The 27337-nt window shown below is 38.4% G+C and overlaps 1 protein-coding gene across 5 annotated transcripts in view; it reads left to right on the forward strand.

Moving 5' to 3' along the window:
- Window positions 1–23026, forward strand: part of PMS1 (PMS1 homolog 1, mismatch repair system component) — a 45169-nt gene extending 22143 nt beyond the window's left edge. For 4 of the 5 annotated variants that reach the window (XM_027636986.1, XM_027636982.1, XM_027636984.1 and 1 more), the window contains 7 exons: window positions 2770–2892; window positions 4782–4925; window positions 6131–7029; window positions 11527–11982; window positions 12529–12659; window positions 20857–21017; window positions 22607–23026. In XM_027636986.1, coding sequence (XP_027492787.1) covers window positions 2770–2892; window positions 4782–4925; window positions 6131–7029; window positions 11527–11982; window positions 12529–12659; window positions 20857–21017; window positions 22607–22795 — 2103 coding nt within the window. In that variant the 3' untranslated portion in view covers window positions 22796–23026. The remainder of the gene's footprint in view (window positions 1–2769; window positions 2893–4781; window positions 4926–6130; window positions 7030–11526; window positions 11983–12528; window positions 12660–20856; window positions 21018–22606) is intronic. The other variant, XM_027636987.1, reaches the window with a different exon arrangement.
- Window positions 23027–27337: the final 4311 nt, after the last annotated feature.

The following is a 27337-nucleotide window of genomic DNA, read 5'->3' on the forward strand; positions in this document are numbered from 1 at the left end:
CTTCTTGTAGTTGACAAGGTTTTAGTTGCTTATGTCTGAACAGAACATCCAGAGCTGTTCTTACCTGAATGTAGCTTGGATGTGCCCACAGGGCAAGTTCAGGGGGCTCCAAAGGGAAGACATGGGGGTATTTAGAAGGGACTAGCTTGAAGGAGGCACTCAGGTTCTCACATTACTTCCCTGCTATATCATGAGGCATCCATATTCCTTGAATAGAAGTGGGAGAACATTCCATCTCTCCCTCTGTCTCTAAATAGTGTGTAAAATACCACGTGCATCATTTATAGGTGTATAAGTGATCCATGCATAATGCTCACGCACAAATTGACGTTCAGAAACCGTGGACATTTCTAGACTAAGCAGCCAAACACTGTAAAATGACAGAATTAAGTTACCTGTGTAACCATTTCTTCCTCCCTTGTGTGCAGGTATTGGAATAGGTGTTTAAGGACAAGGCATAGTTTTCCTTCCCATTTAGATCCATGGCTCACTCAGTACACAGACCAGAGGGCAGCTCTTTCATTCTTTTAACTCCTACTTGTTCATTATGTAGCTTCATATTCCTTTGTTGCAAAGTCTGCTCTGAAGACCAAACTAATTTTGCTGATCCAGGGATTTTAAAGACTGGTCTTCAAAAGATCTCTATTGTGAGCACTGAATGAAACAAGAACACATTTCAAGTTGACTCCAAAGCATGCAAAGTCCAGAGCTACTTGTAAAATAAAAAGAAAACTAAGAAAATAAAAAATTGGCACAACTTTTTACGTGTACTAAACAGCATTTATGCTTTTCAGGTCCCCTGTCTTGTAAATGGATAGATTTATCTGGGCTGAAAACTTTCACACAGGAAATTTTCCTAGTACCTTCTTTTCCTGTAAAGGTTAAGTTTAGCAGATACATGTGCCACAGGGAAAAAAAAAACTGTTAAGAGCATTCTGCTGTCCACTCATCACAGATATATTTTGATACATATATAAGTTGGTTTTTTTATTAAAACATTGATTTTGAAAACAGTTGATCTAATTTGAAATCAAAGGTTCTGTGGTATTTTTCAGTCTTTGTAATTTTGTCTTTATACTTCATATACTTTCATAGTTGAAAATTCTAATAAGACAAGTTTTATAAATTGTGGATAACTTTTCATACTGATACTCTGCATGGCTTTAAATAGTAACAGCAGTCAGCCATTTCTAAATCTGGCACCTTCTTAAATGAGTTATTCAGAGATTTTCAGTTTTGCTTTAATGTTTTCTGTATATAAAAATATTGTTCGAAGTGAAAGGCTTTTACAAATATTTGTGAATTAGAAAAGTAACTTGAAGCATAGAAGGGGAACATTCAGGGAGGATATGCTAGAGCTGCAGAATAAAATCTAGAAGTGCTGCATGTTGTTTTCTGATAATCACCCAACAGATATTTGAGACCTCTTCAACTTGACCAGTGGTGTTTGGTTCTGTGCGACGTTGCTGACCTGAACACGCCAGCTTTAGCACAGAATGCTTGTGACAAGGTCAACAGGGAATAAGGGAGCACAGGAACAGAGAGCTGCTGTGACGTAGATGAATGGGAAGGACAGGCCAAATCCCAGGGATTTTAAATTCCGTTTCAAAAGCATGATAATTTGGATTTTAGTAAATACAAGGGGTTCTGCCAAAAGCAGAGCTAATGAGGTCTCATTTCTGTGTTCAGTGATCCACCCTGCTACCAGAACATTCTCCAGACTTTTCCATATCTCCAAAATCTCCATCTTCATGATGCCTCAGTGGTCCTTCACTATCAGTTTGGGCAGGTGGCGATGGGGTGATGTGTGGGGCAGAGTGAGGGCTGACCAGCATGTCACTTCTTGCATGCTGATGGGTCCTGGCTTTTGAAAAGTTGCAATTGCCTTTTCCTTAGTAAAGGTCATTCTTCTGAGGCTGTCCTCTCCAAACAGCTGTAAGTTATCACAGGAATTGTGGAAATATGATATCTTTGGGATTTCTGCTTCTTTATCAGATTGATTTGAAATCGATCCAACAGTTTTAGAGTTGCGTGGTAAGGGAGAGGGGGAAGTGATGGGACAGGCAGCACAAGTCGTTGGCTGTATTTTGACCTAAAAAAACCTGTTAAAGAATCTCAACAGAAAAATCTTAAAACTCAGAGTTCAAGTTAGGTACACAAATCATGTGTTGTTTCCAAGGTTCCCTGGCAGTGCTGTGTGCTCACAGATTCTGCCGCAGCCTGTGAATCGTGGGTGCTCAGCACTCTTGAGAGTCAGATGATTTGGATACAGGTGGCGTAGGTAAATTTAGGTGCCCTGAATAAATGCCCTGTGACAGGCTATTTAAAGGTGCCCTGTGTGTAGAAAGGGGGGGATTGTGTGTTTTGGGCTTTCCCTGTAGGGGTAGTTCACTGCTTCCTGGGCCAGGTTGGGCAGCAGTGCGTGCCTTTAGCTTGTGCAGGGCAACCCCACAGCCAGCAAACCTAAAGCTGCTGGCCTGGCTCTCCACAGCCCTCAGCTGCAGGAAGCATCCTGCTGCAGCTGGCTGTCCAAATGGGAAATATCCCAGTCAGTTGGTTGAGGAAAATAGATATGAACCCATCTTTCTCAACGTCTTTTTTTTTTTTCTTTGAGTGTGTTTATTTTTTTATATTGTAACTTTCAAGAAGCAGTGCATGCATTTGAATGGCTTGAGCTCCTGTACAGTTGCCTTTTAAGATCTCACCTCTCAAAGAGCCTTTTTGGTTTCTCCAAAAGACTTTAGCACTGTATTTGTTTTATCATTGCAGATAAATCTTTCTGGATTTCTCCCAAAAGCTGAGTCAGACAGTTCTTTGACAAGTCTTTCAAGTTCAGAAAGGAGTTTCATTTTTATAAATAATCGTCCAGTTCTTCAGAAGGAAATACTTAAGGTAATCTCTTTTATAGCTTTTAATTCAAGGAACAGAAATGTGATTTCTTGGAGGACAGAGACATATAGGCAACCTACAACCTTTTTCCCACATAAAATAAAGTGCTACAGGTGAAGATACTGGCATTTACAACAGAAACCCCTTCCACAATTCCAGTGCTGCTGGTGCCTCAGTTCTATTCCATTTGCTGCAGTCCCCATCACTGCAGGTTACATTTTTGGCTGTTTGAAAGAAAGGTTATTTCATAAGCTCTATGCAAGAGACCAGAACAGTTGATTCTTTCTTTGTATTAGCCTGCAGAAATCACCTGTGCAATTTCCCGTAAGGGACCTTTATGTAGTTTCCTGTAAGAGAATTCTTCTGTAAAGTTTTTGTTTTGTCCACTTCTGTTGTGGGCTCGTCAAGCGAACAGGGGAAAGGATTTTCCCTTTAAATTTGTGTATGCACTGGGTAGAAATGAAAGTGATAGTGCAGCAGCATTGGCTACAGCTGAGCATTGTGTAGGCAGAATTTGATACTCTTGGGTTTCTGTCACTACTGAACCTTGCAGCACTTCACTTGGAGCAGCCTTGCTGTCCTAATCCTTGCCATCGCCAGGAAAGAAAATCACATTCATGCCAAAGTGTCTGTGTAGCTTTTAAGGTGGAGACAATGAAGTTATTTTCAGTTGGCAGGCAAAGCTTTGTAGGTGTAAACCCTGAACCTGTGTTGGTATGTTAAGAGCCAAAGAAGGCTAATCCATCTCCACACAAAATATGATGTGCTTGTTTCTTCTGGGAGTTCAAAGCTCAGCTTGAATCCCGTGACAGATAAGGTTTTTTTAACCAGAGCATAGAAGCTTGGATTCAAGGTGGGATTCAGCATATTACCATACAAAGTAAAACTACAGTGACCCACATGGAAAACAAGCTATACATCACTTTTAACTCCATGCTATGTATGGGGAAGAAGTGCTGGTGGACCTCTTACTACTACAGTTCAGTGCCAACTGAGGACAGACTGTGGGAATATTAAGGTTAAAATAACTTGAAAATATTTCAATAAATTCAATGTTATTTAAACAACATTTAGGAATGAAAAATTAAATTTTAATCATTTTTTTACACCTTCAATTTTTTTTTTGATCTTGTTAACATATTCTTTTCTCCAGTATGTATGTCTGTGGGAGGAGGGATCCAGGATACTAGAGGGGAATGCAAGGATCTTTTATTTGGTCCTTGTAGTTAACACCACCAAAATTCTGAAACAACTGAATATTTTTGTAGTCTTTTGGAGGAGTTTTTAGGAGTATTATAGAGAAAATAGTAAGAATAAGAAAAGTTTGAGAAAAGGTGTAAATTTATAACTGGGTTAATAAAAGGAACAAATTGGTCTTGTTTTGGGAAAAGAGCAGGCCTGTAGTCCAAGTGCTGCTTTCTCAAACAGACTTTATTTGGACTGAAAGAGAGAGCAGTGTGGTTGTGTGCTGTATAAGTCAGTTTTCTTTAAAAAACCAACTAGTAGTATTGGTGGTGATTGAGGAAAGCAACATGGAAATTGAAGTCCATCCATTGCATTGCATCCCAGTTGCATCCATTGGGCACACCAATAGCTTTTCTTCCTGGTGCAATCAATACATTCATTCAGAATGTCCATTAGTATCTTGGAATTGTTCCTTTTTTTTTTTTTTTTTAATTTATCTGTGGAGACATGGAAACCACCAGTAACTGCCCTTTTGGTGATTTTTCTGGCGTACATGTATAGGATAAACTTTTTAGAATTCCTTTGACTTAAAAAAAGCAACAAAACCCACAAACCAGTTATCCTTTTATAATGTCAGATTTTGTTTCTGTGCCTTTTTGTCTGTTTTATTGCCTTTACTGACATCTCTCTATTAAATCAATCTGTAGTTAATTCGACAATACTACAGTATGATGACACACAAGGACTGTACTCGTTTATATCCTGTTTTCTTTTTGAATATTACTGTACCTGCCTCTGCTGTGGATGTGAATGTAACACCTGATAAAACTCAAGTTTTGCTGCATTATAAGGTAACTAAGGTTTTTACCCTGTTTTTGAGTTGTCAATCTTTTACTTATGTAAGCATAATAAGGGCTTTGGGGACTGCAAAAAAGTTGGAAGGTAAACAGTGCCTCTGGGGTCTTTTTGTTTTGGTTTTTTTTAGGTACTTGATAGCTTGCCTTTGTCACAGGTCTGTTTTGATCAAAAAGTACTGAACAGGCTAAGTGGAGAATTATTCAAAATTAATTTCCCAGTTGATTTCAGATTTTTATGCTGTCAGATATATGTGTGCATTACTTTATTTTCAGATGCCTTTATAGTGAGGGTAGCTAAATAGAATCATGATACATGTCCCTACATAAATCTCATACTTCACATCTACACTAAGTAATCACTGTTTAAACACTACATACATTAAGGGGGGGTGGACAGGAGGGGCATTGATTTTTCATCAAACCACTATTTTGCCATAATGTGTATAGATTATTGATGACATCAATTAAGTGCCTTAGAAATTAGGAAGACTACATTAGTAATAAGGTACTTATTCAAAGTTAATGTGGGTAGTCACACCAGTATGTTAATGGTGTTCACAAAAAACCCTTTGTATTTGTCTATGTCAATCTTGTAAATGTACTGCCTGTTAAGTGCCACTTGTATGAAAATTAACACAGCATTCTCACATTTGATCTAGTTTTCCTTTGGCATTAGAAAAAGGGTCGGGTTTTCTTTTCCCCCTTTTTTTTAAATTTATTTCTATTTTGTGCAGTTTTGGGTGGTTTTTTTCTTCTTAATTTCCATCATTTGCTGCAAAGCTGTTTTGGAAACATGTACAATAGAAGCACCTACACAAACACACTTGTATGGAATGGGATGTTGCTGGTGCACCTGTTTTGACTGTAAGCTTCTAATTCCATAAGAAGTAGGAATAGCTTTACCTGACAGTGGTTTAATCAGTCAGTACCCTGTTGTAAAGAAAGCAATTAAGTGATTTGGTGATATCAGAGTAAACTAGTGAAGCAGAACACCTATCACAAAATATTTGGTCCTGGAGGTGTCCAGTTGAGTCTTTTTGAGTGTGTGTAAACAACTGAAATGCAATAATCTGTCCAGATAATAATCTGAATAAGATCACTTTTTAAAATATTTTTCTGTGTTTTCAGCATCTGTCAGTTACATTTTCAGGTGGACTTGTGTGTATTTTCTGTTTTGTTTCTTTTTTTTTTTTCCCTAGGAATCTGTCTTACTTGCAGTTGAAAATGTGTTGAAATCACTGTATGGGCCACTACCTGCTGCAGTCCCTGGTGAAAGTAATAAAACAGATGTTACCTCAGCAGACATGTTTGTTCATAGAACAGAACAAACAGATGTGGTTGGTAATGAAATGGGACCATCTGGAAACGATGAGCTACATGCTCATACTTCATTCCTTTCACTCAGCAGTGATGTGCAAAACTGTCAAGCAGTAAAAAACACAGAGATCTGCTTAAATCATCAGACTCCTTGTGCTGATAATGTACAGAGTCGCCTGGATGAGAGAGAGGTTTCTAAGAGTGATGCCTTTCCAGACAGTTCCTTAAATTTGTTGTGTGAGGAGGAACAGAATGGACAAAATATGACTGATATTCAAAGGAACAGTGTTCCTGTGGACCCCAAGTCTAAAAAGGCCAATGATGAGCATCTTTTGAGTTTTGATAATACTGATCAAATAGATAAAAATGAGGAAGCCTCAGTCCCTAAAGACTTACCTGAAATCTCTGCTGATAGTTGGAGTATGGGAAGTGCGTTTAAAGACAGTCTAGGAGACAAACTGGAACCTGTCAAGATTTTGATGCCTGAAGTTGGAGGAACAATTAGTAAGCAAAAAGAATGCACTGCTCAACAAAGCAATGATCCACAAATCTCTAATCAAAGTGTAAAGAAAAAAAATGTGATAAGTGAAAAATTCGGACATGTGACAGCTTATGACTTAATTAATAGGAGAATAATAAAGAAAGCAAAGTCTGCATTTGAAATTTTCACTAACGAATGTCGTCCAAAATTGATAAGTGATAATCCAAAGACCAGCATGGCAGACATTCTGCTGAAGGTTGAAGAGCAGTGGAAGAATCTGAGTGAAGAGGAAAAAAAGAAGTAAGTATTCAGACTGTGACTTGCTTCTAAATATGGTAGCTACCAAAGAGTCCCTTGTAATGAGTTAAAAAAATTGTAAATTTCCAGTTATTTATGAAAAAAAAAACAGAACAGAAAAAGATTTTTGACTTGTTAAAATCAGCATCAGTGTTGTGAGTTGCCATCTTTTGCTGTGTGCAGTTGTTCACTGCTGATCTGAGTTACTCATTTTGCCCCTGTGCCATGCAGCAGTTGGGTACGGACAGTTTTTGCTGAGTGGTTATTTAGAGATGACAGGCAATAAAGCATACTGTGTGAATCCTGCAGACTTCTGTTTTCTGAGGGCTGCCTTTGCTTTGTCACTCCTTGTGATTTGTCCTTGAAAACCAGCATGGTGATGGAGATATATAGTTCCTCCAGAGGTTTTCCAACTTTATTGCTAGAAAGTGAGAATTCTCTTTTAGGGTCTTTAGTACTCAAACATTTGGTAAAGTCCTTTCCTCTAAATTTAGTACATCTCCCAACCCAGGCTACCTCAGAACTGTATTTGTAAAACCCAGTCAAATGACAGAAGGAATTACCTTTTCCCCTAAACAGCTATTCTAGTGCTGGTTCAGAGAATACAGTACAATTTGCATTTTAATCTGTTTCAAACAAGACCAAGTTGCTTTCTACATTACAATGTGAACAGTTAAACTCCATAGTTTTTCTAAAACAAAATGTCACTGAGTTTTTGAAAACCATCTGCCAGAAGGGGAAATATTTTAGGCTAATCTAGGGTTGGGTTAGTTAAAATATTAGTTAAAATATTAGGTAATGTTGTCCTCTATATGGAAATTACCTTATGGTAAAAGATGAATTAATAACAGATTTTGAGACATTTTAAGACAGTTAAAAAAAAAAGAAACACAAAACCTTCAACATTTTGTTTGTAACTTTTTAAACTGTAAAACACTGTAGGGCATCACACAAATGAGGAAAAACAGAAGTTGTTCTCTAGTAGTTTTGCATGTAATGATTTGAATGGGTATCATGATTTGTAGGGGAAAGTTTGGGAGATGAAAATTTGATTCTGAAGAACAAACTCATTGGAAGTGGTGTGAAAATATGTTTTCTTCATATTGTGGGAGCAAGGAGAAGGGAATTAAAGACCATTGAAAAGGAAACTGTACTAGCTAAACAAGTGTAATTTTAACACCAATGAGAGATTTGATTAGGAGAATGTTAAGAAAGAGAAGCCATACCTGTTGAATTACTATTATATATCTTTTTCCTTGACTTCTTGACTTTCTTTCAAAACATCTGCTTTGTTCTGAATACCAGCTATATCAGAGCTCAGTAAAAGCTTTTTTTCTAGCTTCTGATTCACTTAATTTAAAGCTTACTAAGCAAGCAACATACCGTGGTCACAGAACCATACATGTGACAATGTATTTTGTCCATCTCTGCATAAGCAGGAATATTAATTTAATAGCAGAAATCTACTCTAATTATGTTCAGACTTTTAATGAAATGAAACAAAAGGTTCTGCCAGCTGTTTCAGAAAATTTTAATTTGCTCTGCTTTAGCTTTTGGGATTTCATGGTTGCTTTCCTGGTACAACTGTTATGTTAAAGAGTGTGCCTACAGATTAACTCTGCATTAGTTCAGGAAGGAAACCTCTTTAGTAATGAAGTTTTCCTTATATGTAGGACTGAATGTAGTTTAGTCTCTCTCTCTCTGTATTTTCCTTATACATAGGATTGAATGCCATGATTGTTGAAGCAAATGAAAAATTTACCCCTAGTTGTATCCATACATTTCAGCTGTGATTCTTTCAGCTTCTTTCCCCTTTTAAAATTGCCTCAGGGAATATCAAATAGGAAGAGACACGCAGACGAGTTCTCCTGCAAAGCAGCACTCCAGAAGGACTTGTGGCAGAGAACATTAGTCTTGCCTACCAGGTACTCTGGATAAATTGGGCCACCTAGAGGTAACAGCACATGTCTATACATAGGGCAGCCCAAGTGCCAGTGCTCTACTGAGCACACGTACCTCCAGCTTCATGCATCCTGGCTGGCACAACACCACATTTCCTGGGCTCCAGCCCTCCATCCTTCTGTGATAAAGTCATGCCTGTTGCAATGGGTGTGCGTGGTTTCAGCATCCCTGTTTCTCTCTGTGGCCCCTCCAGCAGGTCTAAATTAATTTAAATCCCTCTTGGGAATAGTACAAGCAACAGATGTCTCGTAGTGCCACAGGATGGCCTTTTCAAAACAAGCCAGCATTTATTACACAACCGGAATGTAAAATGTTATGGTCTTTAGGTTATAATAGAAGAGGAAAGCTCCCATGCATGTCCATGTTGGCAGCATCACATATCCCCCTGCTTTGCAAAGCCAGGATTTAATTTCTTGCACTCGCTCTGCTCTTACTTAATACAGCTGGCCTTAATGTTTCTTGCATATCAGGCTCAGGTAGGAGTGGGAGAAATCCCTCCAAGTGCCATAACAGTGGCAGGAGTAGTTACCCTGAAGGTGTAGGAAAAGTTCAAAGCTACACACACTTTATCATGGGGCTAACAAATCACCTTGTCAGCACTCTGCAGTAATTCTTCATGAGTATATTTGTGCCTTGGGAGAAATATTATTTTAGGTAGCGTGGTCTTTGCTGTCAGAGTTTGCTCCAAATACTCAAATTCAGATTATTTGTCTTATAAGGTCTGAGACACTTTATATTAAAAGGGTTTTGTTATATGCTAAATATTTTGTTTGGGATTAAGATGCAAGGGGAAAAGAATATATTGTGGATCCATTTTTTTAGTTAAAGCAAAGCTGCCTTTTAAACTAGACTTCATTCTAGTCTTCCACTCTGTCCTTACACCCATTTTTGCAAATTTCCTTGGCTTTAGGTTTTGTAGGTTCAGAAAAGGATCCTGAATTTACAGTCTTAATTCCCAAAGCAGAGGAGAAGCTATTCTTGTAACACTTGTTGATTTTACTTGCCTCTATGGAAGGATTTTTAAAAAGGCAAAGGTGTTCCCTCATAGTTTGTAAACCTGCAGTTTTTCCTTGATTCTCAGCAAGTCACTGATAGTGATGTGTATGAATCTGCAAGACCCTCACAATCAGAGTTTGTAAGGCTGGAATTTTTCTGGTAGCCTGAAATGACAGGCAAGTTGGAGTTTGTTTGGAAGTGCTTTCATTTTGGATTATCAGTGTATCACTGAAAGCTCAGTTCTCTTACAGTTAAATATTTTCCTGCGTTGCAATTGGGTCTATTCAAAACAAAGTATTTATTGATCTGGTCAAAGCTATAAATGAATTTGGGATTTTAAAAAAATTCTGTTCAAGTGATTTCGTCCATTCATTTTTAAAGGAGCAGATGTTTTTTATCTTAATGTTTGCTCCATATTTTCTAGGACATGATTTATTGCAAGAAACTATTTAAGCTGACTTTTTTAGTTAACTAAATATTGGTACCATATGTGAATGCTAGCACATCATAATTAATTGCAAATGGTGACCCTTTTGTTGACCTTAATTTTCCAGCATGCATACACATAATTGAATCAAACTGTTCTAGCAAGTAGCAATAAATAAGTATGAACAGCTAAAATACTTATTTCCAATACTTATATATGATAGTACTACTTTTTCTTTTTTTTAATTAAGATCAGGCTGGTTTGAATTGCCTTCTGGAATTCAGAATATCAAATAAGGGCAAAAAGAAGTTCAGCAAATCACATCTTTTCCTTTCAAAAAGTAAGATTCATATGCTGTAGACAAGCATAGACCTGGCATCTATAAAAGTTTAGCTATCTCCCTGACATTTATAAACTCATTAAGAATCCATTCATGTTGTAGAGGCTTAGTAAGTAATGATGTTTTAACCATTTAGACAGCATTTAGGAGTAGTTTGTTATTGAGTGCTTTTTGAAAAATCTGTAAGTTTATTAGTTACAGGCTTCTGTGATAATAGTACATATTCTGTATTCTTACACTTTATGTGGTTAATTTTAGGCCATTTGTAATCAATCAATACTTTTATTAAGTAAAGCTTGAGGCTTGTGAAATTATTTGAGCTCCAAACTCCTGCCTGGCCACGTGGAGTCCCCTGGAAGTCTGTGGAGCTCTAGAAGCTTAAGTGACTTTGGGAATTGAACTGGATGTGCCTGTGACACAAAACTCCTTCCAAAACTATATATTTGATTGCAACAGGGGACTGAGGTGAAGAGCAACTTGCCTTATGTAGATCTTTATATGATGAAGTCTACACTCCCCCTTCAGTAATTCACATTTTGCTGGCTGCCATGATGAAGGAAAATTTGCAACTTGTCTTCAAAGTGTAATGTAACACAGGCACAGGCCCTAATGTCCTACTGTCCCTGTCAGGGTGGAAAGCATATTGGTGTGGATGCTTGAAGGAACCACAGACATTGTTCCTGCTTACCTTGCCTTCTGGTTCAAGATGTTAGGAGTCAGTTGGGGTTTGGGGCTTTTTATCTGATTCTGTTACTGGTTTGTTTTCTCTTTTAAGTTATGAAATAAAAGCCGCCAAGGACCTGGAACGGTACAACAGAGAGGTCAAGAAAGTGAGTGCCCAGACAGTGCACCGGCCAGCAAAGGAGACAGGAAAACAGAAACCCAAGCTAAAGAGTTCTGCATCTGACCAGCAGAAGCTTGACAAGATATTCCATGATCAGATTGAAAAGAAGGGGAAACTTGAACAGCCCGTGAAAATTGTGACAGTGCCTTTTTCTCTGAGTTCCTGTAGACGTCACCTTCAGAGACAGGAGAAAAATGTTTCAGACGAACAAGAGCTTTTCCTGATCCGTCGCCAGAGTTGTCCTGATGTCTGGATATTTGCTACTGAAAAAAAGCTGAAGTTACTGAATCCATATAGATTGGAAGAAGCCCTGCTATGTAAAAGGTTACTGATGAACCATAAGCTGCCAGTAGAGAAACTGGACGAGCCAATTATGTTAACGGACAGGTATTGTACAAATATATATTGAGCAAAAATTTGTATGTTATTTGAGGTATCATATGATAATTATTCACAGTAAACTCTGGCAAGGCCCTCTTTGCTAATTCTATGATTATTTGTGCATTCATTTATCTGTAGGAACAGATTTTTGGGTTTTATACTTTTACCTTGAAGTAATGAGCACACTTGGTCTTGTTCTGGTTGAAATAAGAATGATTTTTGAACAGTTTCATTGGTAGTGCAGCAAAGACAAATGTCATTCCCCCTGAAGACAATCAGATGCTCCACGTTTTCACAATGTTGCTGTAGCTGACTTTCACCCATGGATTAGGGAATGGCTGATATAATTATTACTATATGCCTAAGCTTGGTCACTCACTAAGATATGTGAATAGTTCTGATTTTGTTTCTGTAAACAAATTGCTTTTTCAAAATACTTTAAAAAGTCTTGATCATTCCTTATCAATTGCTACCTTTTCCTGTGGTTTTTTTGCACAATTTTAATTTTCACATTAAGGATTTTGGTTTTAACACTGGGGATTTTTTTTGCAGTCTTATTGGTGGATCTCAGTACATGGCTGCTCTTTATAAAATGCAGAAGAATTACCAGAGTTTCCATGGATCAGGTTATTTATCAGATCCAAGGCTTGTAGCAAATGGATTCCAGATAAAAGTGATAGAAGGTATGATGGTTTTAAAATCTTTTAGTCATATTTGAGCTTGTTTCTTATGATATAATGATTTAAGTTATTGTTAATTTAGATCATGTTATTCTACATCACTTTGTCTTTTAAAGCACTAGCATCCTGCTTTCCTTAACATTGAGATTTTATTCCTTGGCAAAGAATGCAATCTTCTACACAGAACATTGAGTAGTGGATAACTGAACTGAAAGCTTTAACAGAATTTCAAAGAATGCTTTTAAATCCATGGTTTCCTCACTTTTAATTCTTTTCTCAAAATGCTCGATGCCCGTATCCTTTATTGCCATTCTGACAATTTAAACTGATGAGAATTCCCTAGTGCTGGCATCTTCTTCCATGGTGTTACTTGCAGAAGCTTCTGCTTTGGCTGACCATTCCTCTGCTGTTGAGCAGTTGAGGAGGTCCAGTGAGGAGCTGGATCTGGTTAATGATGTACTTTCCTATCACAGCTGTGACACAGAGCCCAAAGGGGCCAGCAAAGAGAGGTGGTCACAGGATCACCACACTGTTCCATGGAGTTTGATCTGGGCTTGTTTTTGAGGGAGCATGCTTTTCAGTACCCCTACACTGATCACATAAATGTGTTTTGTATAAGATCCTTTAACCTTAGCAAGAGAACTCAAATATTATGCATTTTCCTGAAGAACAATTTATAGGGATGCTGTTGGAAACCCAGGGGCAACCATCCCAGTGTTGGTTCTGCAGATCACAAATTCTCCAACAGAATTCCAAGAAAAGGGAGCGTCTTTGGGGGTAGTACCTAGCTGACAGCTCACAGAAAAGATTCACCATAAGAGCTGTTAGAAATGCTATAGCTTCATGTGTTACAGATCCCCACATATGTACAGTGATGACAGATGTACTGTAACATATGGGATCTTTTAAGGGTAGGTACAAAAAAGGGATGTAGACCAACTTCTTCACTCAGAGGCTGGCTCTTGGGAAGAACAGAGCCTAAGCTGTTTTCCTTACTGAATCATACACAGCAAAACCAAGGAGACTTCTTTCTGACTGACTAAATCTCTACATAAATAGCAAAACCTTTGTGGAAGAGGTGTTCCTGGTAATAATCCTAGAGTGAATGATTAGGGGAATGAAGTGTGTACAGTAAGAGACAGCTCTTACAAGGTTTATTCAGTCTAGCAAATTAAAGCTGAGGAGGTCTGTGATATGTTCCTAGACACATGGGAGAGAGGGATTGTGGCTTAGCACTTCTGCTCACATACTTTTTTTTTTCCCTACCTCCTGCTATTGTAAATTTGCTCAAAATCTAATTCATGTAAACTGGATGTGAATAAATTGAATGTGAAGATTTGAAGACAGTTTGTAGGCAACAGCAGAAGAGGGTTGTTGACCGCTCTTGTGGTACTGGAGATGTGTCATGGTGTAACCCCAGCCTGCAGCTCAGCCCCACACAGCCACTCACTCACTATCCCCACAGTGGGGTGGGGGAGAGAATTGGAAGGGTAAAAGTGAGAAACCCCATGGGTTGAGCTGTAACAGGCAAAGCAAAGTTGTGTACAAAAGCGAAACAAACCGAGGAATTAATTCCCTGCCTCCCACGGGCAGGCAGGTGTTCAGCCACCACCAGGGAAGCTGAGCTCCATCACAGGGAGCAGTGATTTGCAAAGACAAACAGCATCACACTGACTGTCCCCCTCGTCCTTCTTCTTCCCCCAGCCTTCTGTGCTGAGCATGATGCCACATGGTGTGGAATGTCCCTGTAGTCAGTTGGGGTCAGCAGTCTGGCTGTGTCCCCTCCCAAATCCTTGTGCACACCCAGCCCTCTCGCTGGTGGTGAGGGATGAGGAGCAAAAAAGGGCCTGACTCCACTCAAGCCGTGCTCAGCAATAACAAAAATATCCCTGTTTTACCAACACTGTTTCCAGCACAGATCCAAAGCACAGCCCCACACTGGCTACTGTGAACAAAATTGACTATCTCGGCCAAAACCAGCACAAATGGGAAACTACTTTTAAGACAGCTCGATTAGTTTAAAGTGGAATTGTACACTGTAATAGCAAGGAACTCAACACAGTAACTGGGAAGTAGTAACTGTCTTCCACTCCAGTGTTCCTAAGATGTAGATTTAAGAAACTCTTGTGAGGAAACTGCTCTTGTTTGGGTTACAGTTAATGAAAATAAAAATGCTTTGTGTGCACTGTGCAGGTTGATGAACCATGGTCATGGACTTGATCGGTACCATGCGGATAGCCCAGTGAAGAATGGGAATCTAATTCAGTTCTTTGTCCCAGTCTTCTATTTTAACTACTCAAGTGAAATGTTAATAACATCTGAGTCTTGTCAGTCATGTTTATAAGCTTCTGCTGATGACATTATAGCAGTTATAGCCTCTTGTATAAAAAGAGCATACCACTGCAGATGAAGGTAGAAATACCAGCAAACAAATGGAATTTCTCCCAGCTTTTTTTCCAGCTGACCCAAGGATTTTTATTAATACTTCATCAGTCCCTCTTTTTTTCTTTTTTTTCTTAATCTTGTCCCTGAAATACACTATCTTCTACAAATACTTATTAAAGCTGATTTTTAGAAACATAGGTATTAATTATTAACATTCCTTATATGTCCTTCTCTGGGAATTCCACTATGCATTTGGTGTATAATCTTTACAGAAAGTGGCCTGCAGACCAGGAGTGATCTGTCCCACTTAGACTTGAGTATTCTGTAGGATTTCTCAGCTCTGAAAGAACAAGTTTGTCTCACAAAACCTTCTTCACTATCCTTATAGAAGCATTATTTTTTTTGCTGTCTGAATTCAGTGTTTATTTTTGTGGTTTTTTTTTTTAAATTCAGACACATCCTGAAAGCAGGGAATTCAAATGTTGTTGAACTAGAAGTTGCTTCAGAAAGATTTTTTTTTTCTTCAGGATATATTGTTAATTTTTGGGGCCAGAGGTTCTGCTTTGTATGGTGAATGATTAAGTCACAGCTTGCTATGGAGAGGTGTCCAGAATAAAAATGTGCACTTAACCCATGACAGCTGGAGAGTTTCACCTTGGCAGCATTCACAGGAGCACACTGGAACCCCTTTCTCTGTGCACTTACCTTTGTAACTCAATTTTTCCCAACTTTTTTGATTAATTGGATCAGCCCTAGTGTTTGCTGTTTCTCAACTGAACTATCAACTCTTTCTTGCTGTCAGGGTCCACTGTAGTATGTTTGAAGGTCAGTACTTTCCTTTAGGCCTTCATCCCTGACATAGTCACATTAATGTTCCTCTCTGACTGCTGGTTAATTTTTTTATTAATAGCCACTAGTGCATGGCTCCCTTTTTCATCCTGGGCAAGGAGTTTTATTTTCTGTGGTGGAAAGTTTCCTTTTTCTGAGAGGGATCATTTTTATGTCACAAGCAAAAGATCTGTTCTTTACCTTTGAATCTGAATGGGAAAGTGGTATTTCTGATAATTTCCTCTTGCTAAATAATAAGCCTTTCTGTTGTTCCATGTGAATAAGTCTGTGATGCCACTGGTAGCTCTAAAATACCTTCCAAAGCAAGAACAAAAGAAACTTAGCTCCTCCAGTTTGGTGTTTGGCAGTTTTAATCACAGAAGAGGTTTTCTTGGTGGTCTCTGAAGAGGACTATTAGTCTGGTAGGTCGCACTGATTATTTGTTTAAATTTCCACACATATTCTGCCAAAGAAGAGAAGGACCCAGACAGTTGCTGCCCATTGCCATATATTAAGTTATTCATAATACTCAGATACTAATTTGGAATACTGGACCCCTTGCTTTGGTATTGTGCACCTCATAGGACAGTTTCCTAGATTAAAATAATTACTTAAATATAGGACCATGTATTCATTCCTTATTTCCTTTCAGTTTTGGGGTGTTTTACAGAACTGACTGTTTATTTAATAGCAAGAAAATCTGAGCAGCTGCCTTAATTTGGAAGGTGACTTTGGTAATTCCCATGTTGGATTGGGTGTGCATCTCCACTGATCTTTGCTAAAGATAATTCTTTGCAGTTTAAATTCCTACTTTTCGGCAACTCTCAGCACAGAGGGGCTTTTTATAAGGATTTTGATTCTGACAGTTGCTTGCTTGAAAAAACCCCCACCCACATAATATTGGCTTTTCCTTATTTGGATGACTTGTCTGTAAGGGGCAACATCAGTCATAGGATAAAAGAATTGTAATTCATTAGTCTCGCACTAAATTTGTCAGGTCTTGGGATTAATAGTCAAAAATTGAATCTTATTCCCTCACAGGGCTTTTCATTCATAGAAATCCAGCTATACACTTTAATGGCCAAGACCTTTTAGCTAGTGGGGTGGTTCTGAGGTTAGTTAGTTACTACAGTAACTTTCCAGGAGTCTTCCTCACAGGCCTACCATGGACATGCCTTGCTCTGAACCCCACAGCACCACATGGCACCAGATGCACTGCTCCTAGTGGGTTTTTGAAAGGTCTAATTAGGTGTTTTCTTTCTAGCAAGAGCTCAGTTGCACATGGAGTTTTGTTCTTGTGCTGTCATTTTGGTGGAAAAACTATTTGCACTTCCAGCAAGGTTTTCCTTTTTCACAAATGCACCTTTGGATATTTATTTTTACAAGAGTGTGGAGTTCCAGGCCTTACTTGCCTATTGTTGTTTTATTTGACAATAAGTCTGCCCTTTCAATGTGTTCTTGTTATAAGACAGAAAGGTAATTTACATTTACTCCAGATTGTTCAGAGACTGTCTATGACTGCAGCCAAAGTTGTTCCAAGTATCCTAGATTTTGGAAGTGCCCTATCTTCTTCATGGTTTTGGTAGACTAAGATCTTTTGTATTGTCTCCTCATTTCTCTTTATTTTAATTGCTCAGCACTCTAAGGAGTTTTCAACTAGATTTTTCTCTGGATAGCTGACAGTGAAAAACATGTTGTGAAATAGCCCAGAAAATGCTTCTTGCTGTCAGTATGTCAGTTAGGCAAAATCAATGATTTCTTTGTGGAATTTGCCAGTTGTTGTAATTTGCAAAGCTGTGACCCTGAGCTCCAGTCTGTCTTCCACTGCCCTCCCACCCCCTCATGTTCTGGCCTTACTGAGCCTCCAAGTGATGCTACCTTTGGGAGAGCAATCTGTTTGCTTTTACTTAATGAAGCAAATTACTTAATACTCAGTGTTCTGGGATCTGCCAGGCATTTATTTGCTCACAGTGACATCGACGTGCAGAGAAGCATTTCAAGAAGTAAGAGGGATTACTTTCTGTCCAGTTCTTCTTAAGATGTGTTTGTCATATGTACCTTCACTGCACATCTGTCCATCTGCCCTTGTGAAAGTCCTGGAGTTGTGAATTCTTGGCCGGAGAGGAGCTGAGAGCAAGGAACACCTTACCTGCTTTTGTAACAATGATGGGCCTTGGGCCACGCTCCAGGGCAGGCTTTTAGGGTAGAATTGTCTGCCTGAGTATGAGTAGCCAACATATCCATATACAAAGAATGTGCTTATGAGCCTTCAAAGAGCAATAACAGGTAAATAACCAATCATTCTTGGTAATAACAGCTGCCTCAGCTCTTGTAACCCACCAGTGGAAAATCATGCTGTTACTTAATTTCACTTTGATTTTGACCATAGATTGGAAGATAGACAGTGTTATAGTGTCACCTAATCTAGGTGGCAGCTGGAAGGGAACAGTTTTTCCTGGCCATCTAGAAGGAATTATCCAAAGATGATTGTAAATGCTTTGTTTGAAAAGAGAAAGGGGAAATTTGTAGCAATGAGAAATCCACATTTTTAGTCATGTGAAAGCTAGTTTATTTGTTCATGGAAATATGTTCTTTGGAAGTTGCAAAGTATTTAATAGAAACTACCATGGAAACTGCTTGAAGACTGCTGTTTGAATGCTCAAAAATCTTCATGTATATTTTGTCAAAGATTTACAAGTACACTGAGGCTTGGACATCTGCTTATATCATCAGATGTTGCAAATATGAGAGTTCCTGCAAAGGCTTGCAGATAAATAGTTGCTAATCAGCATGCAGTGGGCCACTTTGCAGTTTAAAGACTATAAGCAGAAAAGGAGAATGGCACACAATCAGAAATACTCAAGAAGACAACTTCCCTTAGCCGGGATTTGTACTGTTTATTCTTATGTTAAACTCTAAAGCCCCCATTGCCTTTCAGATTAATGAGCAGAATGGTGAAGTCAAATCTGGCTGTCAAAATTTGCAGATGGAACGATGGCTTTTGGTGAAACTGAAGAGTATGTATAGGAAATGTTTTGCAAATCCAGAACTTCACTGTCATAAAATTTTAAAAGGGAGCACTGGAAATACAAGGTTTTAAACTGAAAATCTGAACACTTGAAACCTCACAAAATTTTGTGTCTTGTGTTTGGTAGCATATAGAGAGGTAATTATTGAAAGGTTGTCAAGTAGATTGAGTTTGAATTTTAGAGAGAAAGTAACATAAACAGGCTGGAACAATTACTCAAATCTAAACTTTCACTAAAGCAAAAATGGGACAAAAATGAGAGAAAAAAGATGAAGGAAATTAAAGAGACTTAATCTTTTCCTCCTGTCTCTTACTGGGAGGCTTTCCCATGGGGAAATACTGGCGTAGTACATCATCTTATCTCACCTCTAATAACTGGTGAACTTTCAGATAATTTAACATTTTGCTTTAAGCTGAATCTGATCACAAGTTTACAGCAGTACATAAAAATATGTCTGTGCTTGCTGGTCGTGGTTAGGAAGAGGCAGCTTGGGAAAGAGAAAGAAGACAAGGCTGGGTGAGAAACAAAAAAAAAGTTTCAGGTGTAAAGCAGTGTTAAATATGTAGCTGTAAGAAAGTTCTGTGATTTTTTGGAGGGTTGGGGTGTTGTTCACTATATTGAATTCCCATTCTGGTCAAAGTATCTCATGCCATGAAGCTTAAAAAGGCCCAACAGCATTATTTACCTGGTGACACACCCATATTAAGGAATAGTTTCAATCTGCACAGACTTCCTGTTCATCTCTGCTCTTATTTAATGACTGTCAAAAAACCAGTACCTGGGCATGGATAACAGCCTTGTTCTACTCCCTAATAAAGTAGGTAGTATACATGTCGTGGTGACATATATGCTTTCACTTCTGAAATATTTCACATTGTTGTTTGGATTAGGAACAGGAATTATCCCTTATCACAGTTTGTTAGTTTAATCCACCTTGGATCAATCTATTTGTCTCCAGCTCTTTTGACTTTACAAAAAGCATTTGTGACTTGCACTGAATGTAATTTATCCTACCTGGGGCTGTTACACAAGAGTGGATTTATTTTCATTATGAATTGTCTTTTTCCACGCTCTCCTTGTGAAATTCTTTACTTGTTAGACTTGAAGTGGTGGGAAAGTGAAGGTGGCTGTGCAGGGTTGAGATTTCTGTGCACCCAGTGTGAATAAGAGGAGGGGTCTGAAGGACTGCATGAGAATATGTGAGCTCAACCACCAGAGAACTTGCTCCTGATTGGGAGTGGGAGAAAATTCAGCTGTACAGGAGCACTTCATTCAATTTTTTTGCAAGTCATGTGAAAAAGAAATCTTCAAAGCTTGAATAGATACTTTGTTAGGAAGCTTGTTTAAATGTTTTATTCGTCATTCCTACTCAGAGTGGTACCTGCTGCAGCAGCAATACGATACAAATGATGATATGAAGTCACTCACAGAGCCTTTAGGTTTTTCCTCAGCTGTGGTAGGAGAAAAAAATGCTTTTCATTTCAGTAGAAGCTGAATGTGTTATGATAACATTTGAACTCTACAGATGTTTAAACCAACTACATAGGAAATAGTGCCAACATTCTGTTTCAGTTTTTTTCAAACTAAGTTGTGTTTTATTGCTGGCTTCTACTTTAATTTCATGTATGCTTGATTAAAGTCACAGAACCTTTAATTAAAGCTGTACTCAAGACTGGGAATGCTGCAAAATGTTTTAAGCATTAAGCAGTACCAGCTAGGATTTGAATTAGTGTGAGCTGAGACATTTGTGATGTGAATAAGCACAGATCATCATAATGAAACATTGTACAAATAAATACTTTTCATTCCAAGGGAGGAGCAAATAAAGTTTTCTAATTGTATTGAATTTGTGAGACTAATTTACTAAGTGGCTTTACATCAGTTTAATTTTCTATGAATTGCTCCAGAATAGAAGTTTAAGCAGTGCATGAATTACTGCTTTGTTTTTGTATTTTCAGGTGTTTCAGGTGCAGAAAGTCATCTGGAAATAGAAGGGATGGCAAATTGTCTGCCATATTACGGTATTTCTGATTTGAAAGAAATTCTGAGTGCAGTAGTTAATGGAAATGCAAAGGAAGTATATGAATGTAGGCCTCTCAAAGTGGTAAATTACTTGGAGGTAAGACAGACACTTGCTTTGAAGTATTAGCCAGCTATACTTATAATTTCTTCAACAGGTTGAAAATCTTTCTCCAGCTTTCTGTTTTAATTAATGTCATTGTGTTCTAAACAGAAGTTACTTTTGAAAAGGAGGATGTCATATCCTCTCTGAGGTTTATGGGTTGTGCATTGCTTACCAAAGTACTTCCATTAAACATATCCAGTGTGATGTAATACATGCTGAAAGCTGATGTTCACAAAGTGATTCTTCTACATAGGTGGTCTTCAGACTAGAAATGTATTTTTCTGTGTTAGAATACAAAACTGCCACAGAATTGGTTTACAAAGTCTAGAAGGCAGTTGAATCCAGAATAGTCATCCAAATTTATCTCTTATGTAAATAAATCTATGAAGTAAGTTATAAAATTATTTAAGGTAATAGTTTATGAAAAGTAGGTGTTAATTGAAGCTTAATTTTCATGTAAACCTCAATGGGACATATACTGTGAAAATTGGAAAGTGCACCTTTTCCACTTAAAGAAGAAAAATTCCTATGATTCACTCAGAGAAAGGCCAGAGATACATAAGTGGATATTACTTTTGCCAGAAAAACAAGCTGTCACTGGAATTAAGACATTGAAACAAAAAATGAAGTCCCACATGCAGTGAACCCCATATGCCTCTGCAAATGCTTGTGTTTAGTTAACACCAGTAACTTCTGTGGTTAACAGAGACACATACTGACAACCAACAGTCTTGTAAGTCCACACTGTTCAGTGCAGAAGAAAGAATAGGGTAATGGTTAAAGAATCAGCCTCCCAGGGTACAGAATATTCCACAGTGATCTTTTTCCCACTTGGAAGAGGAGGGGAAAATTTCAGACAAACAAAATGGGAAGATTCAGATTAAATCACTATGAATGCTGCTCAGTCTTGTACAATATGAGGGGAGATTTTATGCTGCATCCATTTTTGTCTAAGCAACATGACTTAAGTACAGAAGAGAAGGCAATGGCAGGAAGGCCCATCTTGAAAGAGGAAACAAAAAACCTGACAACTTCTTTTTGAAGTTGCTTACTTATTTGAGGGTGTGTGCTTTAGCAGTCATTTCTGCTTTACAGTATAGTGAGATAACTGGATGCAATAGACAATAGTAAATACAACATTAACCTAAGGTTTCACTGTAGTATTTTTCAAAATTTGTTTAGCTGGCTGACTGAATTTATGTTAGTTCTCAAGTTGTGGTGTAGGACGTGTCTTGTGAACTGGTTAAACATCTTTGATGCTGAAAGTGAATGATGCCAACAGGAAATAAAATCTTTAGAAACACAAAGCATCTTGCAAAAGTGGACTCCAAAAGCAAAAGATTGCAAACATGACCAGGAGACTGACTGTGCATGGCTCCATTGTAGAAATGTCATGAACTGACCAGTAAGGTATGTTTAGAGTTACATTTAGGTTTTTGGGATTCAGAGTATTTATCAGCAGAAAAGAATGACCTTTAAACAGTGAGTGCTTAATGCCTGCTTTCTGGTAGCCCCAGGCTAATGTGCTAAAAAGTGGTACTTTAAAACTCTTGGGGTTTTGTTTTTGTTTTTCCTTTCCACAGGGAGAAGCAGTACGTTTAGCTCGGCAGCTGCCCTTACATTTGTCAAAAGAAGATGTACAAAACACAATTTACAGGATGAAGCAACAGCTTGGAAAGGAAAATAAAGGCTGTGTTCATGGTCGTCCTTTTTTTCATCACTTAACAGATATTCCAGAAGTTGACAAGCACAACTCCATGGAAATTACTTAGTAAATGGAACATTTTGTTTGGGGTCATACTTCTCTTGCTTAATTTTTATCATTACTCTGTGATTTCAGTATGTTTTGTGCAAAGCTTTTGTTATAGTGACTTTTCATTGTCATATGTTCACCTCCTAGAGACTTCTATTATTTAAGTGCTACTTGTAAATTTGAAATAAATACTGTAGAGAAACTACTTATCACTGTTTTTAAAAAGAATTTATTAAAGAAATGTTCTCAACTGGTTTCATCCTTTTCTTATTGCTGCAGGTTTAGAAAATACCAGTATGTCAAATTGTTTTAGATGTGGTTAGAAGTTGCTTTCAACAGAGCATGGCAAAGCTTGCTGTACTAAGGGCATCAGATGTTAATTTTCAGAGGAATTCCGGATAGCTGTAAGTATTTAATTATGGCATTGGAATATGCAGTTATTATAGTTAGACATCTATGGTGGTGTATCTCTATTTGGAAATTCTTAGCTCTTGTAAATAAGTATTGAAGTCCTAGAGTCCAAGCTCAAAAAATTATGCACATAAAAAATTATTCTTAACAGTATAGTAGTCTTTAAAAACTTTAGATCAACAAAAACTGGCCAGTGACCTGAAAGGATCAGAGTCACAGGAGCCCAGGTTAGCACTGAAATCAGATGCCCGTGGATGTATGTTGGTTCAGTGATATACACCACACAAACTGCTTGGGGGTGGGAAACATAAACTGTCCTCACTCGGGGAGAATGTGGCATAACCAGGGCATAGCCTGCTAGAGAGAGAGAGAGACTGATTGTGGGAAACTGGTTCAGAACACAATATTTACTCCTCTATTTTAAGTAGGAGCCTACTTCCATAAAGCTGCCCTGTTAGGCCTTCTGCGTATAGCAGATGCAGTGTCTCTGGAAGAGTAGGTTTCAAAAGTTTCAGGAAAGCTCACCTGAAAAGTCCTGTCCATCCCCAGCTTTTCAGTCATTAGCGTATCTTGGCACTGTGAAAATGTGGTGTTTCTGTGGCTGCTGGGTAAGTGGTTGAAGGTTGCTGAAAGGCCTGAGTGCAAGCTGCTTGGTGGACAGGAGTATGGGACCAGACAAGCAAATGTACAGTCTGAAAATGTAAGTCACTGATGTATTACCCTTTATCAAAGAGTGCTGAACTGGTGAACTAAGGAATCACGTCACAGCAATACATGACAACATAAAAATTCTAATCTGAAAGGTAATGATTGTCTTTTTAGCAGGGCCTGTTGCAATAGGACAAGGGGTAATGGTTTTAAACGGAAGGAGAGTCGATATAGATTAGATATAGTTATATAGATATAAGAAAGTAGTTTTTTCAATTATGGTGGTGAAACACTGGAAGAGATTGCCCAGAGAGGTGGTGGATGCCCCATCCCTGGAAATATTCAAGGTCAGATTGGATGGGGCTCTGAGCAACCTGATCTAGTTGAAGATGTTCCTGCTCACTGCAGGGGGTTGGATTAGGTGACCTTTGAAAGGTCCAATTCAAATTATTCTGTGATTCTATGATTATGTCTTTATGCCATTAAAGTAGGTTTATCGTTTTCATAAAGAGCAAGGGCACAAGGAAGATATCTTTCCAAGCTCAACAGTGAGCAAGGCACAAGATGAGAATGTCACTGACAAACTGAACACTTGTTGGCTGTAAATGTCACTCAGTGCAGAAGATGTGAATTTTTAGAATCGAAGTGAGAAGGTGGATGGAGACAGAGGAAGGAGGACGTGACTCTTGGCTCCGATGGGGAAACAGGATCCCAGCAGTGGATACAGAAGGTTATAGTTTGTTTATTTTTATTCTTGTTGGAATATAAACTGTTAGAGTTTAGAGAGTAGCCATTACAGTGAGAAAAGCCAAAGGCAAGCTGGAGAAGTGAAATTTATCTCTAGTCTAATTTTGCTGGAACTTAAATTAATATGTGCACCAATTCTAATCAGTTGGGAATATAACATGTGGTTTTTAATGAGAATAATAATTGCTGGTTCTTTTCCAAAAGATAGGTAAGATAGATGTATCCTAATTATACTGAAGCAAATGCTGGTATCTTTGATAACATTTGAGTCTACATCAAGTGCCTTCATATAAGAGTAGCATCACAAAGGACAAGTTGTTTTAACAGGTTTTCAGGCCATAGATTGAGGACAAAGTGATTGGGAAATGAGTATTCACAGGTGCCATGGTGGGTTTAGTTGATATGAAATCAAATTATCATCAGGATTTTCAGTAGGTACAGGTGTGCCAGGTTAGGCAATTGGGAGGTGGGTCTTCCCTAACTTCCTTCTTTCCAGGGTGTGTTTGCTGTCCTTTACCTCAAGAGAGTTGCTTTGGATTTCTCCCTTAGGTAGGTGTAGTTTGTTTCTGTCTCTGTGGGGTCTGAGGGATTGTTGTGTGGCTGGGTACCAGCAGTGAGTGCTGTAACACGGCTTGGGAGTGGTAGGTTGGGTTGTCTTCCCCACCACAGTACCTGTGGTGCAAGCTGAAATTGTGAGTTAAACAGGTACTCTGCTGATGGGAGATGGCTTTAGAGATGATGGGTCTCTCCTCACTTTATCCAGTGTGGACAAAAAGAAATGTTACTTTCTGTTTCCAGAGGTGCCCTCACTGATGCCTCTACTGATGCATCCATTTTATGTTCCTTGTTTAAACAACAGAAGTACCCCAGTTCTAGGTTTACAAGCTTAAGTCAAGTGGTGCACCTGCTGTAACATTTCTCAAAAGAAAGGCACATCAACTTCCTGCCACTGAATCAGCACGGGGTGCTACTGGGATTGTCATTAGGTGGTGAACCCCACGAGGCTCCCGGGGGAGCGCACAGAGGCTGCCTGTCCCTGCAGACAGAGAGTCAATCTGTCCCCAGCTCCATGGGCTGTCTGAAAGGAAGAGGAAAACCTGAAATGTTCAATGCTCAGTGGACTGGATTATTGTTGTAGTTGACCTTTTTCCTTCGAGGAAGGAGCAGCAGGGTAGGACGTGGTGGGTGCGTGTCCCAGCGATGAGCGAGTGGCAGCCACCTCGTTGTCCCCACACAGCTGCTTCCCCACGAGGGGCCGGGCCGGGGCATTTCTGGGACTTCTCGTATTTGCACTGCCCTCTGCTGGCATTTCAGTTTTGTACGATTTTGACTAAAATGAGGGTAGACAGGTCTGAGTCTGACCGTAGATGAGCATCCTTCTTTCCTCCCTTTGCGTCACCAGCAGGCCAAAGCGTTATTATTTACAATGCTTCTCATGGAAGCATGTTGGCTTTCCTAAACTATGCCTACTGCAGGTAGCAGTGTTCCCTAGGGGAGAATCGGGAGCTTTCCAGCTAAAGCACAATCTCATAATAAAACTTCCAAAACCTTTTGGTTGTATGTAGCTTTGCATTTTTCAGAGGGTTGATCGTATGGCAGGTTCAGTTCTGGTGCTGTGTTTGCAGCTCTGGTGGCTGCCTCGCCCAGAGTCTGAAAAGTTGCATATTATTTTAATTGGGAAACCATTGAATATCAATTTTGTTTAAAAATACAGGAAATTCTCATTGAAAAAAATATTTTCCTTTAAGTACAAATACGAGTATAAACATGAAATAGAGGTAGCACCTCTTATGTTTCTTTTCCGAGTATAGTAGGAATCTAAATAATAAAGTTTCTGTTTCAGTTAAGAAGTGGTGTGTGTAAAGGGATTTGGAGTATTTGTTAGTTTTTTCCCTTTAGTATGAATAATAGCAGTTTAGAAAATAATAATAAAACCAGAGAAACACTTAACTTATTTTCAGGAGCACTTAGCAGTCATTGGCAACACTAAAATCTATATGATGTAATTTTTAATTTGTTAAAATAGATTCCTCTTCTCTATTTCCATTTTCTGGTATGGGCTATATAAAATATCTAGCAATAGCACCAATACTCATAAGCAAAACTCTCTTTAGTTATAAAAGCACATGTTCCTTGATCTGAAGGGATCACTGCTTTTTTTTCCCTACAAACATTCTGGTATTACTTTTGTGAAAATAAGTATCAACAAGGAAGTTTTTAGGTTTTTGAAAGGGTTATAATATTTGGTCTTCAGCGTTTGTTTTATCTTCTGTAAAGCAGGTCAGGTTTTTATTTTGTAATGGGGTTTGGTATCTTTTGTTAAATGAACTTCTAGTTCTGATTCAATTATTTGGCTGCAATAGCAATATGGAAGGATTCTTGAGAGTTTTGTTTGTTTTGTACCCAGCATTTTAACAGGCTGGGTTAGCAATTCCAAAAAACCTAAGATACGTTCATTTAATTTTGCAAATGGAAAGCTACCAGAACTTGCTTTTATTCCCTCCCCTCCCATAAGTATGGAGTATCATATCTGAAATTATGGAGAGTATAAATGTGGAAATGTTAAATCTTTTGTTAATGGCTTCGAATTAAGCACACATTGTTGCAGATGATTTGGAGGACTTATTTAAAGTAAATATACAATTTCAAGCTCAATTATCATTCATAGTTTAACTGAACATAGTGAGATATTAGGTCTGTGAATTTGATACAGTGTTGCTTCGTAATTATGATGCTTTTTTACAGTAAATTTGAT

This window comes from Corapipo altera, unplaced genomic scaffold (genome assembly GCF_003945725.1).
Source record: "Corapipo altera isolate COAL_440 unplaced genomic scaffold, ASM394572v1 45, whole genome shotgun sequence".
Classification (NCBI taxonomy): Eukaryota; Metazoa; Chordata; class Aves; order Passeriformes; family Pipridae; genus Corapipo; species Corapipo altera.